Source organism: Triturus cristatus, chromosome 2_1 (genome assembly GCF_964204655.1).
Source record: "Triturus cristatus chromosome 2_1, aTriCri1.1, whole genome shotgun sequence".
Taxonomy (NCBI): domain Eukaryota; kingdom Metazoa; phylum Chordata; class Amphibia; order Caudata; family Salamandridae; genus Triturus; species Triturus cristatus.
The window spans coordinates 233,686,760-233,710,482 of record NC_140581.1 but is presented as its reverse complement, the minus strand read 5'-3'; the positions used below and the strand labels follow the sequence as shown (position 1 = coordinate 233,710,482).

The window sequence follows — 23,723 nt, the reverse complement described above, 5'->3', positions numbered from 1 at the left end:
TGAACACACTTTGAAAGTTTTTTTTTACTGAAGACAAACAATTTTTTTGTGGATGTAAGCATTGTGCAAAATCTTTGTGCAGTCACTTAAAGTGAAAAAAACATTCTAGTGTACACATGCTTTAGAGGTAGCAAACTTATTATTTGTGTGCCAGTTGTCAATTAAACGTTTTCAACCATAGTGCAGTTTTTCCCATGTCAAGCACTGGATGAGGTACAAAATCATTGGTATTATTTTAGATGTAGTGTTTACTAAAATTCTGAATTTTGGTGGGATCACTTGAGTTAAATGGACATAGATGCAACCCATCTGTCATGGAAGATGTTTTTTTCCCCGCAGCATTATTACTCTGAAAAAGGCCGATGTGTGAACAATTTATACCTCCCTGGAAATTCGTAAATGTCAGGACAATGGGAATCTAATTGGTATCTACGACCTTAAGATGTTAACTCTGATTTGATGCTGCATTAAAAAAAAAATGTGAATGAACTTTCGGAAAACTAGTGTTGTAGATTTCCATTACAGTGGGTAACTGCAAGCAAAGAATGAAAGTGTAGGCAGAAAAAAAATCTTTCAGTAGCTGCATCTAAATCAGACAACTCAGTAGCTGTACATTAGTTTCTGGAGTATTGTCAACCCCAAACAAATTTTTCCCAACAAGGTAATTGTATTGCGATAGTCATGAGTCAGATGTTTTAAGATTTTAAAGAATTGTACCTCTGCCACCAAGCAGTGTATGTCACCTCCGCCCCAACAAGGTAGCTGTTAGCTGAAAATACTGCTTCTTCGTGAAGTTACCTGGAGTGGGCATCAGAAAGGAATGCTCTTTTGATAAAGTGCTCTGACATTTACCTTTGCGTTCCACCTATATTGAATATTTCTGTAAATAAATATTAAGTGGAAAATCCAACATGGCAACAATTTTATATCTCTGACATGGTTAAACTTGCCATGGTCTCATACAAGAAATAAAACACTATATAACTATCCACATCCCAGGCTTGAGGTTAAGATAGCATTTTGGACCCTGAAACTCCGATTCAAGCAAATTAAAGGGACGTTTTCTAGACTGATGGCACCATCTTTTGAACAGATGCTAGCTAAAGCACATCTCCATGAAAGTCTCCTTCACATTAGAGATGATGAAGGCTTGATGGTCTGTGAATAAGTACTTTTCACCAATATTCACCAATATAAGGTGGTGCTTGTGTTGGACCCCTTTTTCCTCAACATGGCCATTGTTACTAGTATATTTCCCATGCTACACTGCATGTGTTTGACAGCTATGTTCAGCATGGTTGCTCTTGGCTCGCTACACTTTATTAAAAGAAAGTCTTGTCTAAGGAAAGTCTGGAAAAAACATCTTTCAGGGAAATGGTTAATGGGAATACCAGAGCATTAGGCTTCATATCTAAGTGGAGCAATAGGTGTTCTGGTATAACTTTATGCGACCAGGCGCTTGCACACTCTCCATAGTGTTTAAAGTGCATTTGCAAATATTTGCTGTATGCACTCTTGTGCAGACATACTACGAGCTAACAAAGAACACAAATACTGATTAGGAGTGTTCACCTCTAAGTCTTCCGGGATTTTCCTTGCATCTGAATACGCAGCGTAAGACTGTAACTAATTCTCAATGGAAAAATAAATGTTACTTAGCTGTGGCACTACTACTGCAGCATGTTGTCTGCTATAAGATTCACATACGACACAACTAGCATCATGTGGTGGTGGCTGACTTGATCTCCTGGGATGATCAACAAGCAATCTAAGGATGGTGCTTGCTTGAAGGATGTTTGTACTGCTACATTCAATGCCCCACATATGTTTAGGTGAGACAAAGCACATTGGAATACCTTTAGCTAAACATATGTTGTTGTAGTCTCAAACAGCGAGAGCGGAACCAAAATATATATACAGCATGCATCAAGTCACAGTACTATACAAGTAAAGCACATTTTCAATTTCACACACAGGACATTGGTGCAGTCAGTCCTGTACATAATTAACTAATTTTGTAGGAATTTAGACCTTTGTCCAGTAAACATGTTTTTTATTCATTTGTTTCTGACTTGCATTCCTTAATGGGAATGACTTGAATTGCTTAAGCCTGCATTATTACCTTGACCAGGTACAATAATTAGGCTAGATTCCACGAGATATAAGCCAACCAGCATGTTCCAGAAACCTGGACATGGTTTGAGAAGAGTTAGATACCAAAAAACAGATGTGGTTCTCTTCCATCTATTGATAGAAATCTTTGTTGCATATACATAGAGTATCAGTGTTCCGGTTAAAGGACATGTTCATTGTGCAGGATGAACTTGTTCCTTCAGCCCATAGTTTTGTCTCTTTGGTATTGGCAAGTGGTGACAATACCAATATAATGGAAACATGGTTTACAAGCGATTTGACAGAACTGTCAACAGCTTAATTTAATCCAGCAAAAATCTAAATCAATTGAAGTAATGATCACAGAAAACATTTGTTGAGTTTGAACCAAATGAGGTCTAGCAAAACCCACCACGAAATCTTCCTGTCTTCTCCCTCTGCCCTTAATGAAAATTCTTAGGCCAGAGGCTTTTGTAAAATCTCCTTCGCCTTTGACATGAATACTTAAGTTGATCTTTCCTTAAATTAATAGTAACATTGTTTCAGGAGTACTTATACAGTGCTAGTACTGGAGTACAGCATTTTCTCTCTTGATGCTTGATGTCTTAGACCACATTATCATCTAAAATCATGTCCAGGTATCACGAGATTTCACAAAGAGCTGTAGTTCTGTCTCTGTTCCTACTGTTTTTGGATTTTACACAATTTATATGTAATCTTAGTTTCAGTAACGTGACACCAACTATAATGGAAACTCCCTTTGTAGCACCAATCAGTTACATACACTACCCTTCCATTTATTGAAATTTTACAACAGCCGTTGACACTGGTGTCAACTTCTTCCAGTAGTCCTATCGAACAATGGATATGTTCAAACCAGATCCCTTTCTGAACATCCAGTAATACCATACTGCGCATGTAAGGACAGCATCAATATTGGCAAACATGCTATTCTGGTGCAATCTTCTTGGATAGGGTCCATGATCCAGCCATGTTTCTGAAAAGTGAAGTGGTTATAGAAGCCTCACAGCCACATAAACTTGTGCAAGTGGTTTTTGGTCATTTGCTGCTTCCCAACCCAATGCTGCTCCCATCGGTCATGGGAAGTAAATGCCTTGTCCATCATATGAAGGTCCTTTCATATCAATCGAGGAGCACGCTGTTTCCTGGACCTCACCGCTTCATCTACGGCCAGATGTATGACCTTTACATTTTGCGACTTGTGATCAATTGGAGTTTTTTAATGTACATCTCTGTGGCACCTACATATGCCTACTGCTCGTTGTTACAGCTGCCACACCTTTGGAGATGAAAGGTTAAGGGTGCTTCTGCAAAGTACCTGGGAGTTCGCATTACCTAGTCCTAACCATTTGGCGTCTGCAGCCCGTTTCCTGGCTCACATGACTAGGTGTAGCCGGCAATTGGTCTTTGTGTATTGCTCCCAGACAGTGAGACATTGGAGCATCGGTGTTGTCAGGATGGGCTATCTCTGACTTGATGAGGAGGAGGAGCTGTCACCTACCACACTTGCACATCACAAAAGCTCTGGCTGGGCACACTCACAAAGGCTTTGACACAAGCTGGGGCCAGAGCAGAGAGGTAGGACATTGCAAACAGGTATAAATATTGGACCCTCCGACCCAACTCTTCAGTTCACCTTTGAACATATGGAAGACTCTGGAGGACTGCTGTGCTGCTCTGCTGCATGAGTGAAAGGACTGGACCTGCAGCTTGAATCCAGGACCACTAGAGTGACTTCAAGGACTATTTGGATGACCTCCTGATTGTAGCATCAGGGATAGAAAAAGCTCCAACCACCTTAAACACAGCACCTGGACTCTGCTGTGAGTCCTACCACCCAAATGGTTGCACCCCATTCCTGGGCCCTTGGAGGTGGGCCGGAGGGTGCTTTGGCAGGCCTGCTGTGATCCTGTAAGCAGAAACGCCACAGCGCAACATATCCCTTATGCCAGACCCCCCCCCCCCTCCCCCCCCCCGCTGCACAACGCATCCGCAAGCCCCTTGTCGACTCCTCGCTTGTTCGGCGAGTTCCTTTCTCATGAATTAAGTGAGATAAGGTGAATCATTGGTCCCCATTAATGAAAAATATGCAGGCATAGCAGAGCACTGGATCAGTCAAAGTTGGTGGGATTGGTAGACTCAATGGTGATTCCTCTCCTCCCCCATCCTCATTCCCCGGTAATATTTTCAAACCTACAAATAAAAAAGAACAAGCAAAGCAAGAGCATAAATGATAAACCACTAGTAGCGACAACTAGTTGCTCTTACAAGCCAGTGGGTGAGGGGTAGGTGTGTAGCCCGTACCACTGGAAGTGGGGGCAGGAGGTCCAGCTCTTCAGCCCGACCAGCCTCTCTCTGTGCCATGCAGATACAGTCAAGCGGGACCAGTCTGCCGGGAAGAGATCAGCAGGTCACTTCCTGCTCCCGTTTGGCCAGTTCCCATGCTGGTGCCAGTATCCGTTTAGAAGATTTGGCTCTGGAGAGAATAGTGGGCGCATTCCATCTTCCCCAGTTCGGCAAAGTCTATTGTCTTCTTGGCGACCTTGTATTTTATTTGTGTCGCAGTAGTATGGGGCACCCTTAATACGCTGTCTTAGCCCTCCAGCTCCGGAGTCACTTGTCCTCTCTTGTCTGAAGTGGGCAGGTTGGACTGTTAGGGTTATGTACACAGGCATGCCAGCTGTCTTTGACTAGTATAGTCATATTCATGGTCTCAATCGGCATGGAGTGTCCAGCTGCTCCAGCGAGGTGCCTGGCATAGCGCCCAACAACGTGAGCAGCCGGGCACAGCATCAGTTTGAATGCCCAGCAGTCAGGCTGCCCTCTGGACATCCAAGACGGTGTGTCGCTTGTCTCACAGTTTAAAGGGAGTTGGGAGATATCCTGGAAGACTGTGCACAAGTAGTCTTGAAAGCTCACTTCTCATGCTTTTCTGGCATGTTTAAGGACCTTTACCTTTTCTGAATAGTAGTGGAACTTGATGAGCACATCCCCAGGACGCTGGTGTTGGGAGGTTCGATTTGGGCATGCGTGATGTACCCTATGGATCGTTATTTCGGGGTGGTAATCCCCCAAGAAGGAAGAGAGCGTTCCTACCACAAATGTTTCCAGCTCGGCTTTCATGGTCTCCTCACTCATGCCTCAAAGGTGGAGATTTTCACATCTTGAAAGGTTTTCAAGGTCCTCCAGTTTCTCAATGGCAGCATTGAGTTGAGCTTCCAGCGTGGTGCATTTTTTCGCTGTTGAGTTGTTGCCAGTGCTTCCAGACGCCCCTCTGACTCCAGGTTGCGTTGTTCCACTGAGTCAACATCTGTCCACAAGTCTGCTATTTTAGCCCACAGGTCAGCATGCAGTTCAGTGAGGCCCTTCATGAAATCCCACTCGTCGTGCAGTTCAGTTTTGAAAGTGTGTAAGCTCTCCAACAGGGTTGGTTTTAGTGAGTCAGCGTTGTTCTGCTTAGCTGTTGGCCGTGGCTGGGTTCTCCAAGTTTGCAAGGCGTGCGCTGCAAGTTGAAGAATTATTTTTGGGGGGGAGGACTTCTTGTGGGGGGACTCCCTGCGTCTAGCCCCCGCCACTCGACCCACCTACCAAAGGGTGTGGGTTATGCCTGGCGACATACACCAAATCAAGACTTATTAGGATCGCAGTTATATCAGCAGGAGGGATGTCCAGAGTGTCCTTTTATTCTTCTCTCCAGGGCATGTGCGCATCTCCCATAGCACCAGTCAACCCACGGGGGGAGGTAAAAGCAAACTGTTCATTCGAGGAGACCAGGAGTTCTATGTCTTCAGCACCTCTCAGTCACTGACCTCATTGGCTCATTTGCATGATGTAGCTATGCATTGGTTTTCAATTTCTCGCCCCACTGCTCCCATGGAGATCTGGTATGGCCACATTCTCAAGGTGATCTGGTAGGGCCACATTCCCAAGGCACAGGGCCCGATCGTCACATCCCAGTCCTCCGGGGTCACCTAAAGTCAAGTGCCGCACCACAAGTCACTGCAGCAAGGCTTCCATCCACGTCAGCCACCTCACTGACCCTCGCCCTTATCTGCCGGGACTATTCGGCACTGCCTCCCCCGCACAGCCATGGCCCAGCAACAGCAGGGTCCGGTGATAGCGGGACCCGGGAGCACACCGCACTCCGTGTCAGAAGGCATCAGAAAGCACCTCATATTTGTGAATCAAAATATAGGAAACGTTTTCAAAAAACAGTGAGGTAGTATACAAACAAAGTATAATATATAAATGTGCAATTCTATATAGTGTTATCTTATTGACCAATTAGGACTACAAGGAAACTAAGTCGTTTCTTTCCATTTATTGATTATTGGTTACTTTGTAAATATATTTATAGACATATACACAATCAATCATTTCAATTTTCTCTGTCATTCTTGTACAAACAGCTCCTGTTGTGGGTGCTGTATCAATACAAATTGATCCAACGATTATATATTAGTTCATATTAAAAAAGGAAAAAAGAGAAAAATTATTATTGTTGAACATGGCTCTATTTAAGTCTACGCGCGTTTCGGCGTTCAGCCTTCCTCAGGTAGCCATGATTTCTTTAGATCCTTCTGTTCGCCGTTCGTATGTCGACGGTCTCAGCTCGTGCAGGTAGACTGGGGATGTGTAACGCGGTTAATCCGTTTCTGCGTGACGATCTACGTATTCGATTTCTTACTTCAAAGCAGTTGACACGAGGTGAATGAAGGACTGACGGGACCGGATGGCGCAGTGATATCTATGAAAGGCAGCTGACAATCTGCACTCCGAACCACATGGAAACAGTTAGAAGTTTCATCGGTGGACATAACAAGTAACCGCCAGTCAAATAACATACAGGAGACACCTGTGTCTTTAACACCGCATTGGTCCGGGTCCATCAGTTACGTTTTGAATTTACGTGATTACAATGCAACCCGCCAATAAGACGGAAGCTAAGGACGCCACTAGGAAGCACTAAGGATACGTGAATCGAAGATCACGTCAAAGAGCAAAAAGTTACATGAGGGTAGATCGTCACGCGGAAACGGATTAACCGCGTTACACATCCCCAGTCTACCTGCACGAGCTGAGACCGTCGACATACGATCGGCGAACAGAAGGATCTAAAGAAATCATGGCTACCTGAGGAAGGCTGAACGCCGAAACGCGCGTAGACTTAAATAGAGCCATGTTCAACAATAATAATTTTTCTCTTTTTTCCTTTTTTAATATGAACTAATATGTAATCGTTGGATCAATTTGTATTGATACAGCACCCACAACAGGAGCTGTTTGTACAAGAATGACACAGAGAAAATTGAAATGATTGATTGTGTATATGTCTATAAATATATTTACAAAGTAACCAATAATCAATAAATGGAAAGAAACGACTTAGTTTCCTTGTAGTCCTAATTGGTCAATAAGATAACAATATATAGAATTGCACATTTATATATTATACTTTGTTTGTATACTACCTCACTGTTTTTTGAAAAAGTTTCCTATATTTTGATTCACAAATATTAGCTTAAACCCTGAGATAGGAAACTAAATTAGGGGTACCCTTGTTACACTGCATTATATCAGAAAGCACCTCAGCCAGCCTTGACTCAGTGTGGGTTTGCATCAACACTGCTCTGCTCTCTTTCTGCGGCCAGTAGGAGCAGGGCGCATCGGGCAAACCTGGCACCACCGCTCACGTTTCCTCATCTGTCTCTGCTGTGAAGGGCCAGCAGTAGTTGTCAGCACGCTCCCAGGACCCTGGTGGTCATTCCTGCTGCTGACTAGTGTCAGATGGGCATGGTAAGCATATGATTGGTAGTAGGCTGGTGGGAGTGATGGTGAAGAGTATCTAACCACTTTGCCAGCCCCAACTTTATAACCTTTTGCCTGAATATTACCATCTCCAAAAACATTGTCTCCTCTCCTGAAGATACCAGGCTTAACACCATGCTGCACTTCCAGGAGACAGATGTCTGTTACTGACCCAAACAGCATGTACCTGTGGTGTGTAGTATGACTCTTAGTCCTGCAACCAATGCTTCCTTATGCACCCGTAGACCATTATGGTGGGCTTGGTGAAGCTGTATATCTCTGAGCACAAGAAGTAAGTGAAGTCATGCTTCAGAACCATTCCTGCTACCGCTCCATGTGACGCCTACATGTGCCCCTAAGGTACTGACTCTAGACCCAATCCCTGATACCTGTTTCGGATCCCAAGCAGACTTCAGCCCAACCTTGGCAAAAGTCTTTTTATGAAATATCTAGATCTAGGATAACTGATTTATTTTCTTCTGTAACACTCTCTTCTGGTGGACACTCAAACTACGTATTTTTCACATTTTGAGTTCCCTTCAGAATGGATGCAAGACTATTTCAACAATTGCTCCTGTGCAGCAGTAGGTGGTGATATCGGACTCCTTGGCTGCTTTGCACTGCCTTAGAAGTGACAGCATGGACCAGTATATGGTTGCCACCCATGCTCACTGACATCAGTTTTCTTTTGAAAGTTCACCATGCCCCAGATCCAGAGCAGTTGTCATAGATCATAACACGAGAGTGCGTAAAACCTAACGTATGACCTCTTTTTCAGTAACCACAAAGTCCTCTCCACAGAACGAGGAGGAGGGAGGATATTGAGCAATCTGTAGCATGATAGAGTATCCACCAGGAAGATAATTACCAAAAGTACGTAGCTTGTTCTTCTGCTGGATACTTACAAAAGCAGTATCTCGCCCAAAGGGAGAAGAGTGTGCTGAAGAGTGCCCCTCCCTTTCGACTTAAGTATCACAACAGTAAAGCATGGCAGCCTTGCAGATGTCCAGGACCAAACATCTCTCATCAGTACGCCCTCAGGACAAGTTTACTTGGCTAGGGCATGAGGCATTTTTATGCACTGGACAATCTATCTAGACATGGTTCATTTCTGAACTGCCCTTCCTTCTTCACCTGTAAAGCCAGTAAATAGCTGGTCATCCACCCAGTATTCCTTAGTCTGAACTTGGGATCCAACCTTTCCTCCTGTCCTTAGAGGGCTGTATCAGAGCGAAGAAAAGCAGTCCCCATATGGAAGGGTGATAACTACTTTCAGTAGGAAAATGCCTGACTTTGAAGCACCACTTTTCAGGGAAAAAAGTGGTAGCTGGTGGCTGTACTGACAGCACCAGCAGCGCACTCACATGGTGCACAGAAGTAATCACAATGAGGAAAACATTGTTAATAGTCAGTAAAGTCAAGGAAGAAGTGTGCATAAGCTCAAAAAGAATGCACGTCGAGATCATGAAAACCAAACTAACATCCCACTGTGGCATTATTTAGGGCGTTAGAGGAAACAAATGAGAGCCCTTAAAACACCATCACAATGGGAGACTTAAACAATGATTGTTGGTCAGGCAAATGTAGAGATGCCGGAAGGTTTGAAAATATTGATGAAGCCAGCTGAGCCATGCTTGTGACAAAACAAACTTCAGAACGTCAGCCACTTTGGCTTGAAGAGCATCACACACTTTGGCGTGAAGAGGATTAGCCTGATCTTCTTGCACCAGGTCACAAACTTCACCCAACCATCCGAATAATCTCACTTGGTTGATGGGCACCAAACTGGCAACATATGTCCACCACTTTAGTGGGCAAATCAAACCCCCTCGGCTGGTTTTCTCAATCACGATGCATTGCTGTGTAGGTTGTGGAGATTTGGCTGCATAACCATGCCCTGTTGATGAGACAGACAGCCCTCCAGAAGAGGTAGACCAAACAGGGGACAATGCTCAGGCTCAGTAAGCAGGAATACCAAGCTCTCCTAGCCCAGTCCGGGGAGCTCGGTCTTTCTTGATCTTCATCAGAACTCTGGGCAGATGTGCCAGTGGTAGAAAGGCATTCAGGGTACCATAGCCCCACTGTAGAAAGAATGCGTCTCCCTAGGAGCTTTGAGGCAGAAACTAAATCCCGCAACAGTTGTGAAACAGAATGTTCTCGGCAGTGCCAAAACGCTTTACCCAAGGGTGAAGCCTCCTTGCTCTACTTTGCCTGCAATCCTACACCATCCTCCTTATCAAAGTACCACACAATGGTCTTCTGTTGTCCAACAGGACCTTCTCCTTTCCCCGCACCCCCATTCCTTCCCTCTTGAGAAGACCAAAGAAGGGCCTATCAAATTCATGTGGTTCCAGAACTGCTCCTCTGTTCACCAGGGACCAAAGGCTCTGATTTCCACCTTGTTCTACCTAACTGCCCCACACATACATCAGTCTCTTCTGAGAGCCCTTTTGGGGTAGGGAGAATGGCCCGCCACAGGTCAGGCTGTCTCTAACAGCCAATACCAACTGTCCCAGCCTGCATCGTCTGAGATATAGATGTTGTCTGAGAGGCAACCCAACTGTTGAGCCCACTGCAGAGCTTGCATGTGCCAAAAGCACGAGAAACAAGTAAGATGCATGAGATCAAGAAGCTCATAACCATCAACCCTGAAACACAGGAGTGAGCCAGAAACTCCTGCACCATAACCTGTATGTCCTGTTCTCGGTGCTGGGGCAGAAAGGCTTTGAAAGCCACAGTGACTAGGGTTACCCCAATTAAGGGTGTAACTTGCATCATTGACAGTGGGATTTTGGTTTAATAGCGAACCCAAGGGAGGAGAAAAGGGAGATGGTTATCTTCAGGTGATCTACGACCGACTACAGGAGCTTGCTCGCAACGGCCAGTCTTCAAGCTACTGGAATATGCGTGTCCACGACCTTTGAGAATGGGCTGCAACCAGAACCATTCCCTTTGTAAATGCCTGGGGGCCCAAGGTGAGGTCAAAGTGTAGGATGGTGAACTGAAAGTGTTTGGACTCCACAATGAACTGATGGGAACCTCTGTGGGACTGCAGGACATATACATGTCCCGCAAGTCTAGTGAAGCCATCCAGTTCTTTGGATTTGGGAAATAGAGGATCTAGGCAAGTGTCAACATCTTGAACTTGTCCTTTTGAAAGAAAGTGTTCAAGACCCAGAAGCCCTCCATCATTTTTAGGCACCTAAAAGTACAGGGAATAACATCCCCTGCCCTTTTCTGCTACTACAAAATTCTCTTTCTATAGCTAGTATGCTAAACAGTGAACAAACATCCTTTGGCCAAGATGAAGGCATGGTTTGCGAAGTAACCAAGTTGTACAGCCATTGGTCTGAGGTTACTGCTGTCTAGCAAGGGTGTAAGACCTTATCCTTCCCCCTGCTGGCTCTGTCAGACCACAGAAGGGGGAAAGGGGAACCAGATTGGCATGACTGCAGTTGCAGTGGACCAGGAGGAGGAAAGAGATTACTGTCCTGTATTGTGGCCACTGCGTCTGCTGCATCCACGTCCTGAACATCCACAAGAGGGCTGTACTAGCTGTTGAATACGTTGCAGAGGCTACATTTGATGATATGCAAGACCCCAAAAGTATCCTTTGAGCCTTTGGTATTGTTGGTGGAATTGACTGGCTGCAAATAGCATAGTCCCTTCCTGCCAATAAGTGGCATCATTCGGCACTGAAGTGTTGACTCTGCTCTTGAGCTGCGTATAGACTCCACCAAAGTGTGGTAATATCCATTTCTTTTTCAACACTGTCCAGGCCCTCGGATGCAGAGCCCCAAAACGAATTGAATGTTCCGGTGTGGAGATCTCTAATTTGAGACCTTTTTAGATGGAGAGAGTCAAATCCACGAAATGGCGAGGCAGGAGGGCAGTGAGGAATCTGAATTTGGAGTATGCACCAGAATAGAATAGCAGGTTTCTTTAGAATAGATACCAATGTAACACATTCCCCTGCAGGACCGGATGGCCAAAATGCAATTCCTGTCGGACATGGCTGTCAATCGAACAATGCTGCAGGAACGTGTGCCTCAGTGCCCATGTCGCAGCATGACAAATATCCAGGACCAGTTCCCATCGTCCCAGCGGTGTGGTAGCAGCCTTGGCCCTGGTGTAGTGTGCCCTTAATCCTTGAAGTTTCTGTGTTTTTGCTAGCGTGTTGCAAATCTTGATGCACAGGACTATCCACCTGGATAAGGCTTCTTCTGCACTGCCTTGCCTTTCCTAATCCTAGAGAACCCCATGAAGAGTTGATGGTCCACCCGATGGTCATTTGTATGATCACTGAAAAAGCAGAGTGCTCCTTTAGGGTCCAAGCAATGCTGTTTCTCCTCCTCTTTTGAGGAGTGAGGCGGGCCAAGAAAGTCGGAAGAGCGATGGACTGTCCAATGTGAAAGGGAGTCGTGCCTTTTGGTAGAAAGGCCGCTCTAGTCCTCAGCACCAACAGCACAAAACTTGAAGATCAGTCACATGAGGTGATTGCAATGAGGAAAACCATCTTCAGGGTCAAGAGATGTAGGAAACAGCTGTGTAACGGTTCAAAAGAGGTACACATAAAAAGGAAAAGACCAAATGAAGGTCTCATTGTGGCATTATGAATGGTTTAGAAGGAAATGTGGCCGAACCTTTGAGGGAATTCATCTGAACAGGTGATTTGAACAAACACGGTTGGTCCAGTAAACACAAAAGGCAAAAATGGGCAACAGATAACCCTTAATAGTGCCCACTACAAGGCCTTGCTGTGCTAAGGAGAAAACAAACTGTATCAAATCTGACAGTTAAGCCTGCAACAGGTTCATGTTATGGGTGTCAAACCAAGCCACAAACTTGTACCAGCTTCTGCACAAACAGATTTTGTTAAAGGACGCCTGGGCACCAGGATGACATCATGTACTTTGGAAGGTAGATTGAATGCAGTCCGGTGTCGCTGCTCAGTCTCCACTTATGAAGGTCTAGGTTGAGCAGGCCTGGATTCAGGACCCTACCCTGCTGCTGAGACTGAAGATCCTACTGTAGCGGCATCCTGATTGGAGGACAGATGCTCATGCCTAAAAGTACTGGGTACCACACTCTCTTGGCCAAATTTGAAGTCACTAAGATGACCTTGGCCTGGTACCATTCCTGATCTTCATCAACTAGGCCCAAGAGAGGTTGCTGGAAGGCATATGGGAGTCCTGTTCTCCACTGAGAGAGAGCCTTCTTGCTAATTCCAGTGCACAAAAGTGTTGAGCCTGGGTGTTCTTGTTGGTGGCAAATAAAACCAGCTTGATTTCTTCCCATTGTCAAAACTCTTCCTGTACCTCTCCCGGGTTTAGTTGTTGTTCGTGATGTTCTAGGTGTCACCAGCTGAGTTTGTTTGCTCTGGTGTTTAAAGATCCTGCCTAGTGGTGTACAATCAAGGAGATGGTCTGACGATTAGCCAAGTTTAGGAGCTCAAAGCCTCTTGGCACAGAACCCAAGCCCCCCATCTGCCCTGCTTGTTACAATACCACATGGCAGTGGTGTGTCCGTGAGGACCTGAACCCGCCTCCCTTTCATGGATAGTAGGAAGGCTTTAAACACCAAGTGAATGGCCCTCAAATCAAGTAGGTTGACTTGATGGTGGATCTCTACCTGAGACCCAAGTCCTCCGATGTCCACCTCCCCCAGATAGCCACCCCAGCCCAGCAGTGATGAATCTGTCACCACTATCAGCTCTGCTAAGGGGTCTTCTGCTGGTCCATTTACAGCCAAGCAGTCACAACTGCAGTCTACTTCAACACCTGAGTGTAACCAAGCAGATTCCCTTGATGCTGGACCAACTGAGACTTTTGATCCCACAGCAGGGCGACATTTGGCATCTGGTATGGTCGACGAGCAGGATCCAGGAGGCAAATAACCAAGAAGGCTCAGAGCCCACGTCACGAACACCCAGGGCCGAGGACGAAACATCACGATCATAGCCCGAATGTCCTGGGCTCATTGATCTGGAGGGAAGGCAATGTATCCAGGATAGCTCTGAGGAAAGAGGGCCTCTGTGAAGGAGTCATGTGTGACTATAGCACATTGATCGTGAGCCGACGTGATGTACGGTGGTTTGCTGTTGTCCGGAGATGGTCCACGACCGACTATAGTGAGTCTGTCTAAACAGCCAGTTGTCAAGATCGAAGAAGAGTAGAACCCCTGACCTTGGAAGGTATGCTTTTACCATTGCCATCACCTTTGTGAACACCCAAGGAGCATTGGTGAGGCTAAAAGAGAGCACGGCAAACTGAAAATGGTCGTAAACTACCTCAAACTACAGGTAGAGCATATGGTTTTGCAGGACGTAAATTTGGAAATCGGTGTCCTGCAGGTTCAATGCTACCATCCTGTCACTTGGATCCAGGGCAGAAAGAAACTGGTCCAGAGTGAGCATATTGAATTTTTCCTTCCTCTAGAAAAATTGAGAGATAGAAGGTCTAAAATAGGGCGAAGGCCTCAACCCTTTTCTGCACAACAAAATAATGGGAGTCATTCAGAGTTCTCATCTCCCAGGCAGGGACCCTCTCTTTAGCTACTTTGTCCAAAAGAGCCTGAGATTCCGTCAGCAAAATAGACAAGTGACCCTTTGAAATACCCTTTGACTTGGGTGGAAATGCGGCGGGACAGAAAGGAAACTGGCAAGACATAGCCTCATTGGACTATCTGCAGGACCCACAGGTCAGATGTTTTGGCTTGCCACCTATGGAGAAAATGACTGATCCTGCCTCCAATGGGGTGGTCCTGTGCTGCTATTGGAAAACTAAGGGCATCATAAACAAGGTAATGGATGGAATGTGTGAATTAATCTCAGCCATTGACAATCATTTGGAGCTGCATCCCAATCAATCGTTTTTCACCCACCATGCAACCTTAGTTCGGACCCAGCCGTATGCAAATCGGTCTTGTCCCTGCTCCAGTGGAAACAGTCCAGCCTGACTTGCCAGACTAGGTCCACCCTAAACTGGAACGCAAGCAACCCATGACTGGTTTCGCCCTTGTTTCGCCTCATCAGCCAGGTATCGCTTGGTTCCAGTGGCACAGTGAGCAAGCTATAATGGACTGTTGAGCCCTAACAAGGATGAAGCCAGTCTTATGTTGCTTGTGTTCTGGTTCAGAGAGGACGTGGCCTAGCAGTTCTGGTTCAACTGTTCTCATTGGAGCAGGGTCAAGATTGATTTGCACGTGGCTGGGTGCAAACTGAGGTGGTATGGTGGGCAAAGTAAGTATGGACTTGGAAGTAGCCCTGAGCAATTACCAGTTCAAGATTAATTCAAACATTCCATCCATCACATTTTTTTAATACTTCTAGAGGAAACAAAAGCAGCTTGGAGGGTGCTGCTAGAGAGGCTGGGGATAGGAAAGTTTGCTGTCCCTGCAGGCCTAAGAGACTGCCTGCCAGGTCTTCTATCCTGACCCGAAAGGACTGATGGGTGCCTGTGTTGGGTGGCATGGGAGGAGTGTAGACCTTGATGCTGTCTAAAGGTGAAACCCCTAGTGATGCCTAAATTAGGGTTAAATTGTTGGGGATATGGGTGTGGAAAGACAGAGGGAGGGCACAGTGTCAGTACTCTTTTTGAAGCACTCGAGGGCAGGGTCGGCATACTTGCAAAGAAGTTGAGACTAGGGTTAACGTAATTCAGTGAAGCGTAATCATGCGGAATTACATAGAAATCTGCGAGACCATGCACAATTCAGCATTTAGTGCCATTTCTTAACAAAACGTCCCCCTCCTATTCAAAATGGTTGCAAGAATGCATTTTCACGCAGAAATATCACTAAATGCAACAGAGCATGAATAGCGAGCATCCATTCACGCTCGCTAAATGTGCTTTTCGGGTAGGATTATCACTCAATTTACTCCCAGCATTTATCACTATTTTCTGAGCACAAAATCCCCCCCTTGAGTCGAAAATAGGTGCTAGAAATAATGTTAAATGTGCTCTTGGGGTAGGATTTTCCCCCCAGCTTAGTCCCAACATTTATCACTATTTTCTTTGCACAAAATGCACCCTTGTGCCTAAAATGGACCCAAGGATGCATTTTGTGCTAAGAAATAGTGCTAAATGCAGTCAAACATGAATAGTGAGCACAAGCGGTCATTCGTTGTCGCTAAATGTGCTCTCACTGTAGGATTGTTTTTCCCCAAATTACTCTTAATTACGCGAGCAGTAGTAATTGCGTTATTATTGGTTATTCCATGTCAAAGAGTAACACGGAATTACCAAAATTAATCAGAGTACTCAAGCTTAATTAAAATTAAGCCCTGTCCATGACAAGACCGGTCGGAAGGCTTATCCTTGGGTGACACCTGAATTTCACCCTAAATGCCTGTGGATCTCACCCACTCATGGCGCCGAAGTACCACGCTAGTATCGACCGTTCTGCCTGAACAGTCTGTAATGTCCAGGCTTCCTGTACTTGACCTCATCCTAGCCATCTTGAATGGTCTGTGCCAATTTGGCTCAAAATTCTTCTGGGACTGCAGATAAGAACTAATCGAAAGAGTTCATTATGCAGCGGAGTATTTCCCAGCAAATAGCAGGTTGACTGACCTGAGGACAAGACTAGCAGTAGAAATCACCCTCTTCCCAAATGACACGGTTCTTTTCACTCTCTTTTAGTAGGAAAATAATTGGAGTTAACTTGGCAGCATTTAGCCCAAGAGTCCAAGAGGGTGTCAGTCGAGCCCCATTGAAAGGCAGTAGAGGTTCAGATGGTAACACTTCTGTGAGGAAATTTGGCTTTTACATGAACAGAAGGCAACTGCACATGTAAGACTTTATCTGCCTGCATAATAAACCTTGACGAATGAAGCAGACTTCTGTAGAAGGGCCGTTGGGAAAACCAGCCCTCTGTCAGGGTAATTGCCCAGCTCACTGGCCTCTTTGTTGGTCCTGATAAAATGTTTTCATCCAACGGTGGGAACAATTTGTCCCCATCATCATCACCAAAAGCTGATTGACTGCTGGACCGACAGAGACTTTGGAACAGTTGCTGTAGCACTTGTGGGAATGGGGGGGGGGGCTGAGGCGGGGTGGTTGGGGCACAGCTGCAAGCCAAAGCCCCTGTATTGTCGGAGTGTATGGGTGCCGGATGCTTAGGAACTGATCCAGAATACGAGCACTATGTCTTTTGGTGCCATGAAAGGGCTGCCTCCCCTCCCCCAAGTATCATCTAAACCTTTTATATTGTTGGTGAAATTAACGGGCTGCAGATAGGGAGCCCTAGGAATGGGTCATAGCATTGCTATCTTTGAAGTGCTCCAACACAGAATCGACATTTTGTCCAAAAGCCTGAAGCTGGGATGCCTGCTCGTCCTTTGGCGTGCATCCAGACATGTTGTTGGATCACCACAATGGTACCAGTGTTGTGGGCCACGTAGTCTAATTTGCCATACTGGCTCTCAGTACGTACTTTGCCAAGTCCTACCCATCATGGATTGTTTGTGCAAACCTATTCTGAATTCCTGACTGGGAAATCTTGCTGGCCATATCCCAGGAGTGTGTGTATGTAGCACCCTAGCAGACAGCCTGGTAAGTAATCGGGCAGTCCACAATTTTTGCAAAATGCATACACTGATTACCCAATAGAGTTATTGACTAGGTGCCCATTTCAGATGCTACTAAAGATGAGAATTACTATAACTAATTTAGGTGTAATTATTGTAGGTCATACATTAACTTACACTTTTGCTATAAAATATTTTCACACTTCCAAGTTAACAAATTGTGTGTATAGTCTGACCATCCTTCCCATAATTAGCAAATGGTAACTTTGTTCTTCTCTGTGCCATATGCTCAAACTGTGTCTGTAGTGGGTAACCTATAAAAGAGCAAAAATCATCCTCAACAATGTTGCATAGTGATGTTGGGGTACGTTGCATACCCTTCAAATCCTTCTACTGAGAGGGAGAGCATACCTGCTTAGCAACTGTGAGCAGAAGAACCATGCATGCTATATATGGGTCAAAAAGTTTTCACTGAAGTTGAATTGCTGTTTAGAAACATTGAGAGAGTATAAATAATATAGCATTGTTTTCTTTCTTCAGTGAGATAATGCACATGACAAATTGAATTGCAAAAGCATGGGTGCCTGTCTAATATAGTTAGTGCTTAGTGATTTACTTTGGTCCGCTTCAGAAGGATGAAAGGCTAAGTTAGACTGACTGGGATTTAGAAATGTGAACTGCTGTTCCCTTGTTGACAGTTTTGTTCAATTTTATGTAAATAGAACTGTAAAATGTTAAAACAACTCTGATGTTTTTATTAACTGTAAGAACCAATCTGTAGTGACTTATCTATCATATTAAAGGTAAGCCCAGTTGGTGGTGAGCAGGTTCATGAAGATGTCATCTGGAAAGCTGAACAGTATATTAATAGTTACAGTTAGTTCTGTGTTTTCATCTACTCTATTGTTTTCTTTTAGGAGCCAACAAGAAGCAGCAGCTAAAAAGTTCTTTTGATGACTCACCTGCCATATGTACACACAAAGAACAATCTGAAAGTTTGAGAGGGACTTCTTCAGTAGATTAATTTATTGAAATTTTGCAAAACATGATGGATTTTGTTTTGTGATGTTATAACTGAGCTCAACTTCTTCAATACAATGAAATGATTACAGTTGAATGTAATGGTGGGTAGTTTTATTATACATTTTTAAATGCATTGGTGCTTTGCTGGAATACTTCAGAGGAACATTTACACAAATGGAATTGAAAGTTGCATCTTTTACTGGTTCATTTCCCTCGCTTTTAGGTGGCAGGCACAAATCATTTATTGTATATATTACTCACCTGCTGCAAGAGTCACTAGCATCCATAAATGTAATTAAACACGGCTTGCATTTGTGTGTCTGATAATGTACATTCTGTATTCAGCTAACTCTGCCCTTTGTCAACATCTTCACTGATATGTATAATACATATATTTTTTTACAAGTACACTGTAAACAAATGGTTACAGAAGTTTTGAAAATACGCCTAGTGTCCAGTAACTTTCAAGCATTCAAATTAATGAAAATAATATTTATTTTGACCTTAAAAATGCGTTACCTTAAATATGTTTAAATGGCAATTTTTAATTCTTTTTAGATTTGTACTAGCAAGTATAGAAATGTGTTGATATGAACACAAAATTATGTTTTGAAAGGCTTTTGCAAAGATCACTGTGATTGTTCATTATAATTTTTTGTCATTCTGTATAGGATGGGTAAAATTTCCTGCCAGCAAAATATTAATTTTGTTAGTACAAAAAACAAAAAAGTCTGCTTAAGTACTCCTGAACTAAGGTACACATCTGTGGTATATATAACTCATCAGTAGAATATATGAAAAATTATTATAGGGGTTTTTAATGCCATTATTTAGTATACATTGGTCCAATTAATTCTTGGCGATCCATTTCAGTAAAATTAAAGAAGGTATTACTTTTAGAAAAGTATTTTTTTGTCTTTTCCTTTGTTCAGAGGCAAGCAATTATTTTATTTCATGGACTAAGATGTACAATAAGTGCTCTTGAATTAATTACATATTCTCAGTATGTGTTCTAAAATGGTCAATGAATGATCTTACTGCACCAGTATTGTTTATGATCTTCTTTTTTGTTATGTTACGTTGGATACAACTAATACTGTTTATTGTACTAATAGCAATAGATTTAAGAGAAGTGAGCAGAAAACTGTTTAGCAATATTAACAATTCTGATTTAATTCAAACGTACTTACTATGAACAACTGCTCACAATATTTTTTTTCTTTACAAGAAAGTATTATTCCTTTTACGTCAAAACAAGTAATGATTGTAATGTGATAAATGTGTTTAAATTAAAAACAATTTATTACATGTTGTGACGGGAATCATAATACAGAAGCTGGCTGTTATCTGTATATATATTTTTGCATGCTCCACTTTGGTGCCTGAAAAAATGTGTTTTATAGATGTTGATTTTATGTTGTATCCACAATATTAATAATAGTTAAATCTATCAAAAAGTATTTTTGTTTCCACAAAATATTTTTAAGACAGGCTTTTGATCATATTCTTAGACTATCTATCCTCAAAACACCAGCACAAGCAGGACAAGGAAACCTTATCTTATAAATTATATGTAAAAAGTGCAGAAGTTATAGATATTCCATACACTTGCATTGTCAGTATTTCAGAAGGTAAGCGAGTAGTTTTTTTCGTAGCTTTAATAGCAGGCAATATTGAACTATAAATATTTAGTGTGATAACTTATTTGAGAAGTGAAAACCAAATTTGTCTTGTTGTACTGTAGTGGTGATTAACCATTATGCTAACTATTACATTTTGAAAATAACAGGATGGGTATGTGTAATCAGATCACACAGCACAGTTCGTTAATCTGGTTCTGCTCAGGTTGAGCCTTCTCCAAAATATGGTACTGCCGTTTGAATTTGTCATTTGTTTGTACTGATAATGAATATTGTTACTGATTACTCATTGAAATGCAAAACATCAGAAGATAAAGCATAACATCTAAAAATGCATAACACTAATTTATAATACGCTATTATCTGCCCTTTATGTCGTAACTTTAAAGACGAAGCTGCAGTGCCTTGTTCCAAGGTCTGATAGTTTCCTTTCTGAAGTTGTCTGCATATATGTGAAAAAAGACATATTTGTATGCTTTAAATACATGTATTTTTTCTGGTGAATTTCTTTCTGCAGTGTTTTTATGTGATTATCTTTACTGAGTTTTAATGCAACTTAACAAATATGTCTGCTAATCTAAACCAATGTAAAATCAGGATTCTGCATTTATTTTTTTCTGAAGAAAATTCTTTGTTATGTATGTTGTGCCTTTCTTTAGGCAACTAAAATGGAACTATTTTATGGTGCATCACCTTTCACATGTCTAATGCCAATTGGTGACCGAAGACTTACTTATGTGTACAAAGTATTTTTCAAGTCCATTGTTTTAGCATTTTAGAGGAGTGTTGTTTTATATATTAAATGTATTTTGGGGAAGACTAAGGGTTACTGAATTGGTGTATAAGTAATTGTAAAATCATTGATGTTTCTCACACTAAAGGGCAGTTACTTTCAGAGTGAAGATATAAGACCCATATCAGAGCATACATGACCAAGAGAAATTGTATTGTACATGGATGCTAGATGCTCACTGAATAATTTGCAAAAGTGGTTGGAGCAAATCTGCATGCATTGAAGTCTTTAATTGCCAAGCATTATCCTCTCACTCATACATTTTGTACACAATTGAAAATACCAATGTTTTGAAATAAAAGCGCCATCTTGTAAAATGACGCGGCACTTTACATATTTAAGTAGGTTTCCTGAATGATAACCGCAGCCTCTCACATGCATGATTTGGGGTGTAAACGTGATGTTGATGTGATCTGGAAAGTCATGTGTTAACTTGTTCTAGTGAAAGGTAAAGGCACCTACTATAGGAAGCTGGCTTTGTATATTCTATACCAAAATAAGGTATAATGTGCACAGAGTCCAGGGAGTCCCCAGAGGTATAGCAGAGGCTAAATTAGGTAAGTACTAACTGCTCTCTTTGTGGTATTCTGGGTGAGCAGTTAGGCTTATCCAGATGGTGTTATGCATTTATTGCATTCACTCAATCAGGACTGAAGGTACACACTCTGAGACTGAATCCAGACTAATTTGGTAAGTATAAAAAAAGGTATGTTATTTCTAGAACCAAGCAGGACTTGATACAGGTATGTAAAATATACTTTCAATCATAGAACATTCCAAGAAGTGCAATTGGGAATGGATTTGCAATATTTACAGGTTTGTAATGGTTCAAAAAGCAGTTTAAATTACACAGTAATTACTTTGGATTACTTTCTCATTACTTTTGGATTACATCAACTACTCTGGGTGATATGCCTAGGTCTCACACTCTAGACTTTGTCACTTACAGGTAAATAGTGACAATTATCAGTGTAAAGCATAGTTACTTTCTTCCCATACAAAACAGCAGTTCAACAGAACATTTTTGGTACTAAAACTCGTAACATTGGGTTTGAGGCATTTGAGCTGTACATCACATGCTTTGCATAAGATCGCCATCTAGTGTTGGGTCCGGATGTTTGCACTTTGTTTTTCTGGAAGACGTTTTCCCTAATCACAAGGTAGGGGACTCCTCCCTTAGGTGATAGTGCGTATGGCCATCAACTCCATCTTCAGATTGTTTTTTTCCGCCATCGGGTTTCGGAGGTAACTCGCTGCGCTCCGGTTCAATGGTAATCATTCGGTCCTTCTCACGGGTATCACTTCACACTCGTCTGTATTGTTTCCGATCGTTTTCCCCTTTCTTCGCGGACCGTTACTCATAAAGACAATTTAGATCGGAGAGCTTGTGGTAGGCCGTCAGGCCTAGCCCCTGGTTCGACTCGCAGTCGATGGAACAAACTCCTTTCAAGTTCTGTCCTCAGTGCCATGCGAAATACCCACTCACTGACTCACGCGAGGTGTGCAACTTGTGTTTGTCACCCGACCACAGATTAGACCACTGCGAAGCTTGCCGACGCGTGCCGAGCTTTCCGCTCCAAAAAGACTGTTCACGATCGTCGGGACTGACAACGCGACATGCAAAGACAACAAACAGGCTCCATTCCAGACCTTTTTGGACCTCAATCGAATGAGGGGGAAGACGGCGAGCCCATCGGAGCCAATGAGGAACAGGAAGACATCTTCATTTCCGAACACAGCTCCGACGAGGATGAAGACATCCCGCATGGACAACACACCGCGAGTACAGTCCCTACCTCGTCCCACATTCCACTTCCATAGAAGAAAAAGGCATCGGACCAAGCTGCGCCTTCGGGCCCGGTAAGCGCCGGGAACGAGCTTCCGAAGCCCCGCCTTCGGGCTTGGCACCAAAGCCTACTAAAAAGCCTTCCTGCTCCGAAAAGCCCCATGCCAAATCGGGCACTGAGCCCAAAGCTTCGGAGCAGAAGAAAAAAGTCTGGCACCGAACACCCTCCGTCGGCACCGAAACAAACTTCAGATCCGATAACTCGGGCCAAGGACACGCAGAATTAACCTAAAAAGCATATTTTTGGTGATCCGCTCGACAAACCGGATCCCAAACAAAAAATTCTGGTTATACACCTAAAGACTGGACATATCACCACTAAAGTGACTTTAAATAGAGGTGCTACTACAAAAGACTAATACCACATACCATTGAAGAAGAGAACTGTCGGGAGAAATCCTTCCCCCTCCTCTTCCTTCACCTTCTCTACCCCAGACTATACCTGTGCCAACTTCACCTGAGCACTCACCACCACACACACCTGACAATCAGGGGGATGGGGATAATAATGATGACGATCAGCTTGGAGATGTGTGGGACGACTATAATACTGATTCTCCCACTGACAATGAACAAGACATATATCCTACCAGACCCTCTCCACCAGATGACAGTGTAGGATTTGTTGACTTGTTAAGTAGGGCTGCTACTTACCATGCAGTCCCGCTACATAGAGAATCCCTTGAAGAGGACTTCCTTTTTGAGACACTACACAACACACAAAAGTCTCCACACGTTGCCCATGTTGAAAGGCATGACCAGACACGTTGACGTCATTTTTAAGGACCCTGTTAGAGCGCGTATCCTTACGCCTAGGGTGGATCAAAAATACAAGCCTGCTCCATCAGATCCAGTCTACATAAGGGGTCAACTACCATTAGGTTCATCAGTAGTTGCTAATGTATGTAAAAGGGCAAACTCCCAGACTACTGGAGACGCACCACCCCAAGA

General features: G+C 43.4%; 1 protein-coding gene across 1 annotated transcript in view; it reads left to right on the top strand.

Moving 5' to 3' along the window:
- LMAN1 (lectin, mannose binding 1) overlaps window positions 1-21,243 on the top strand; it is a 249,386-nt gene extending 228,143 nt beyond the window's left edge. The window contains exon 13 of the mRNA XM_085630506.1: window positions 18,388-21,243. Within this exon, the coding sequence (XP_085486632.1) occupies window positions 18,388-18,424 (37 nt within the window). The 3' untranslated portion in view covers window positions 18,425-21,243. The remainder of the gene's footprint in view (window positions 1-18,387) is intronic.
- The last annotated feature ends 2,480 nt before the right edge of the window (window positions 21,244-23,723 follow it).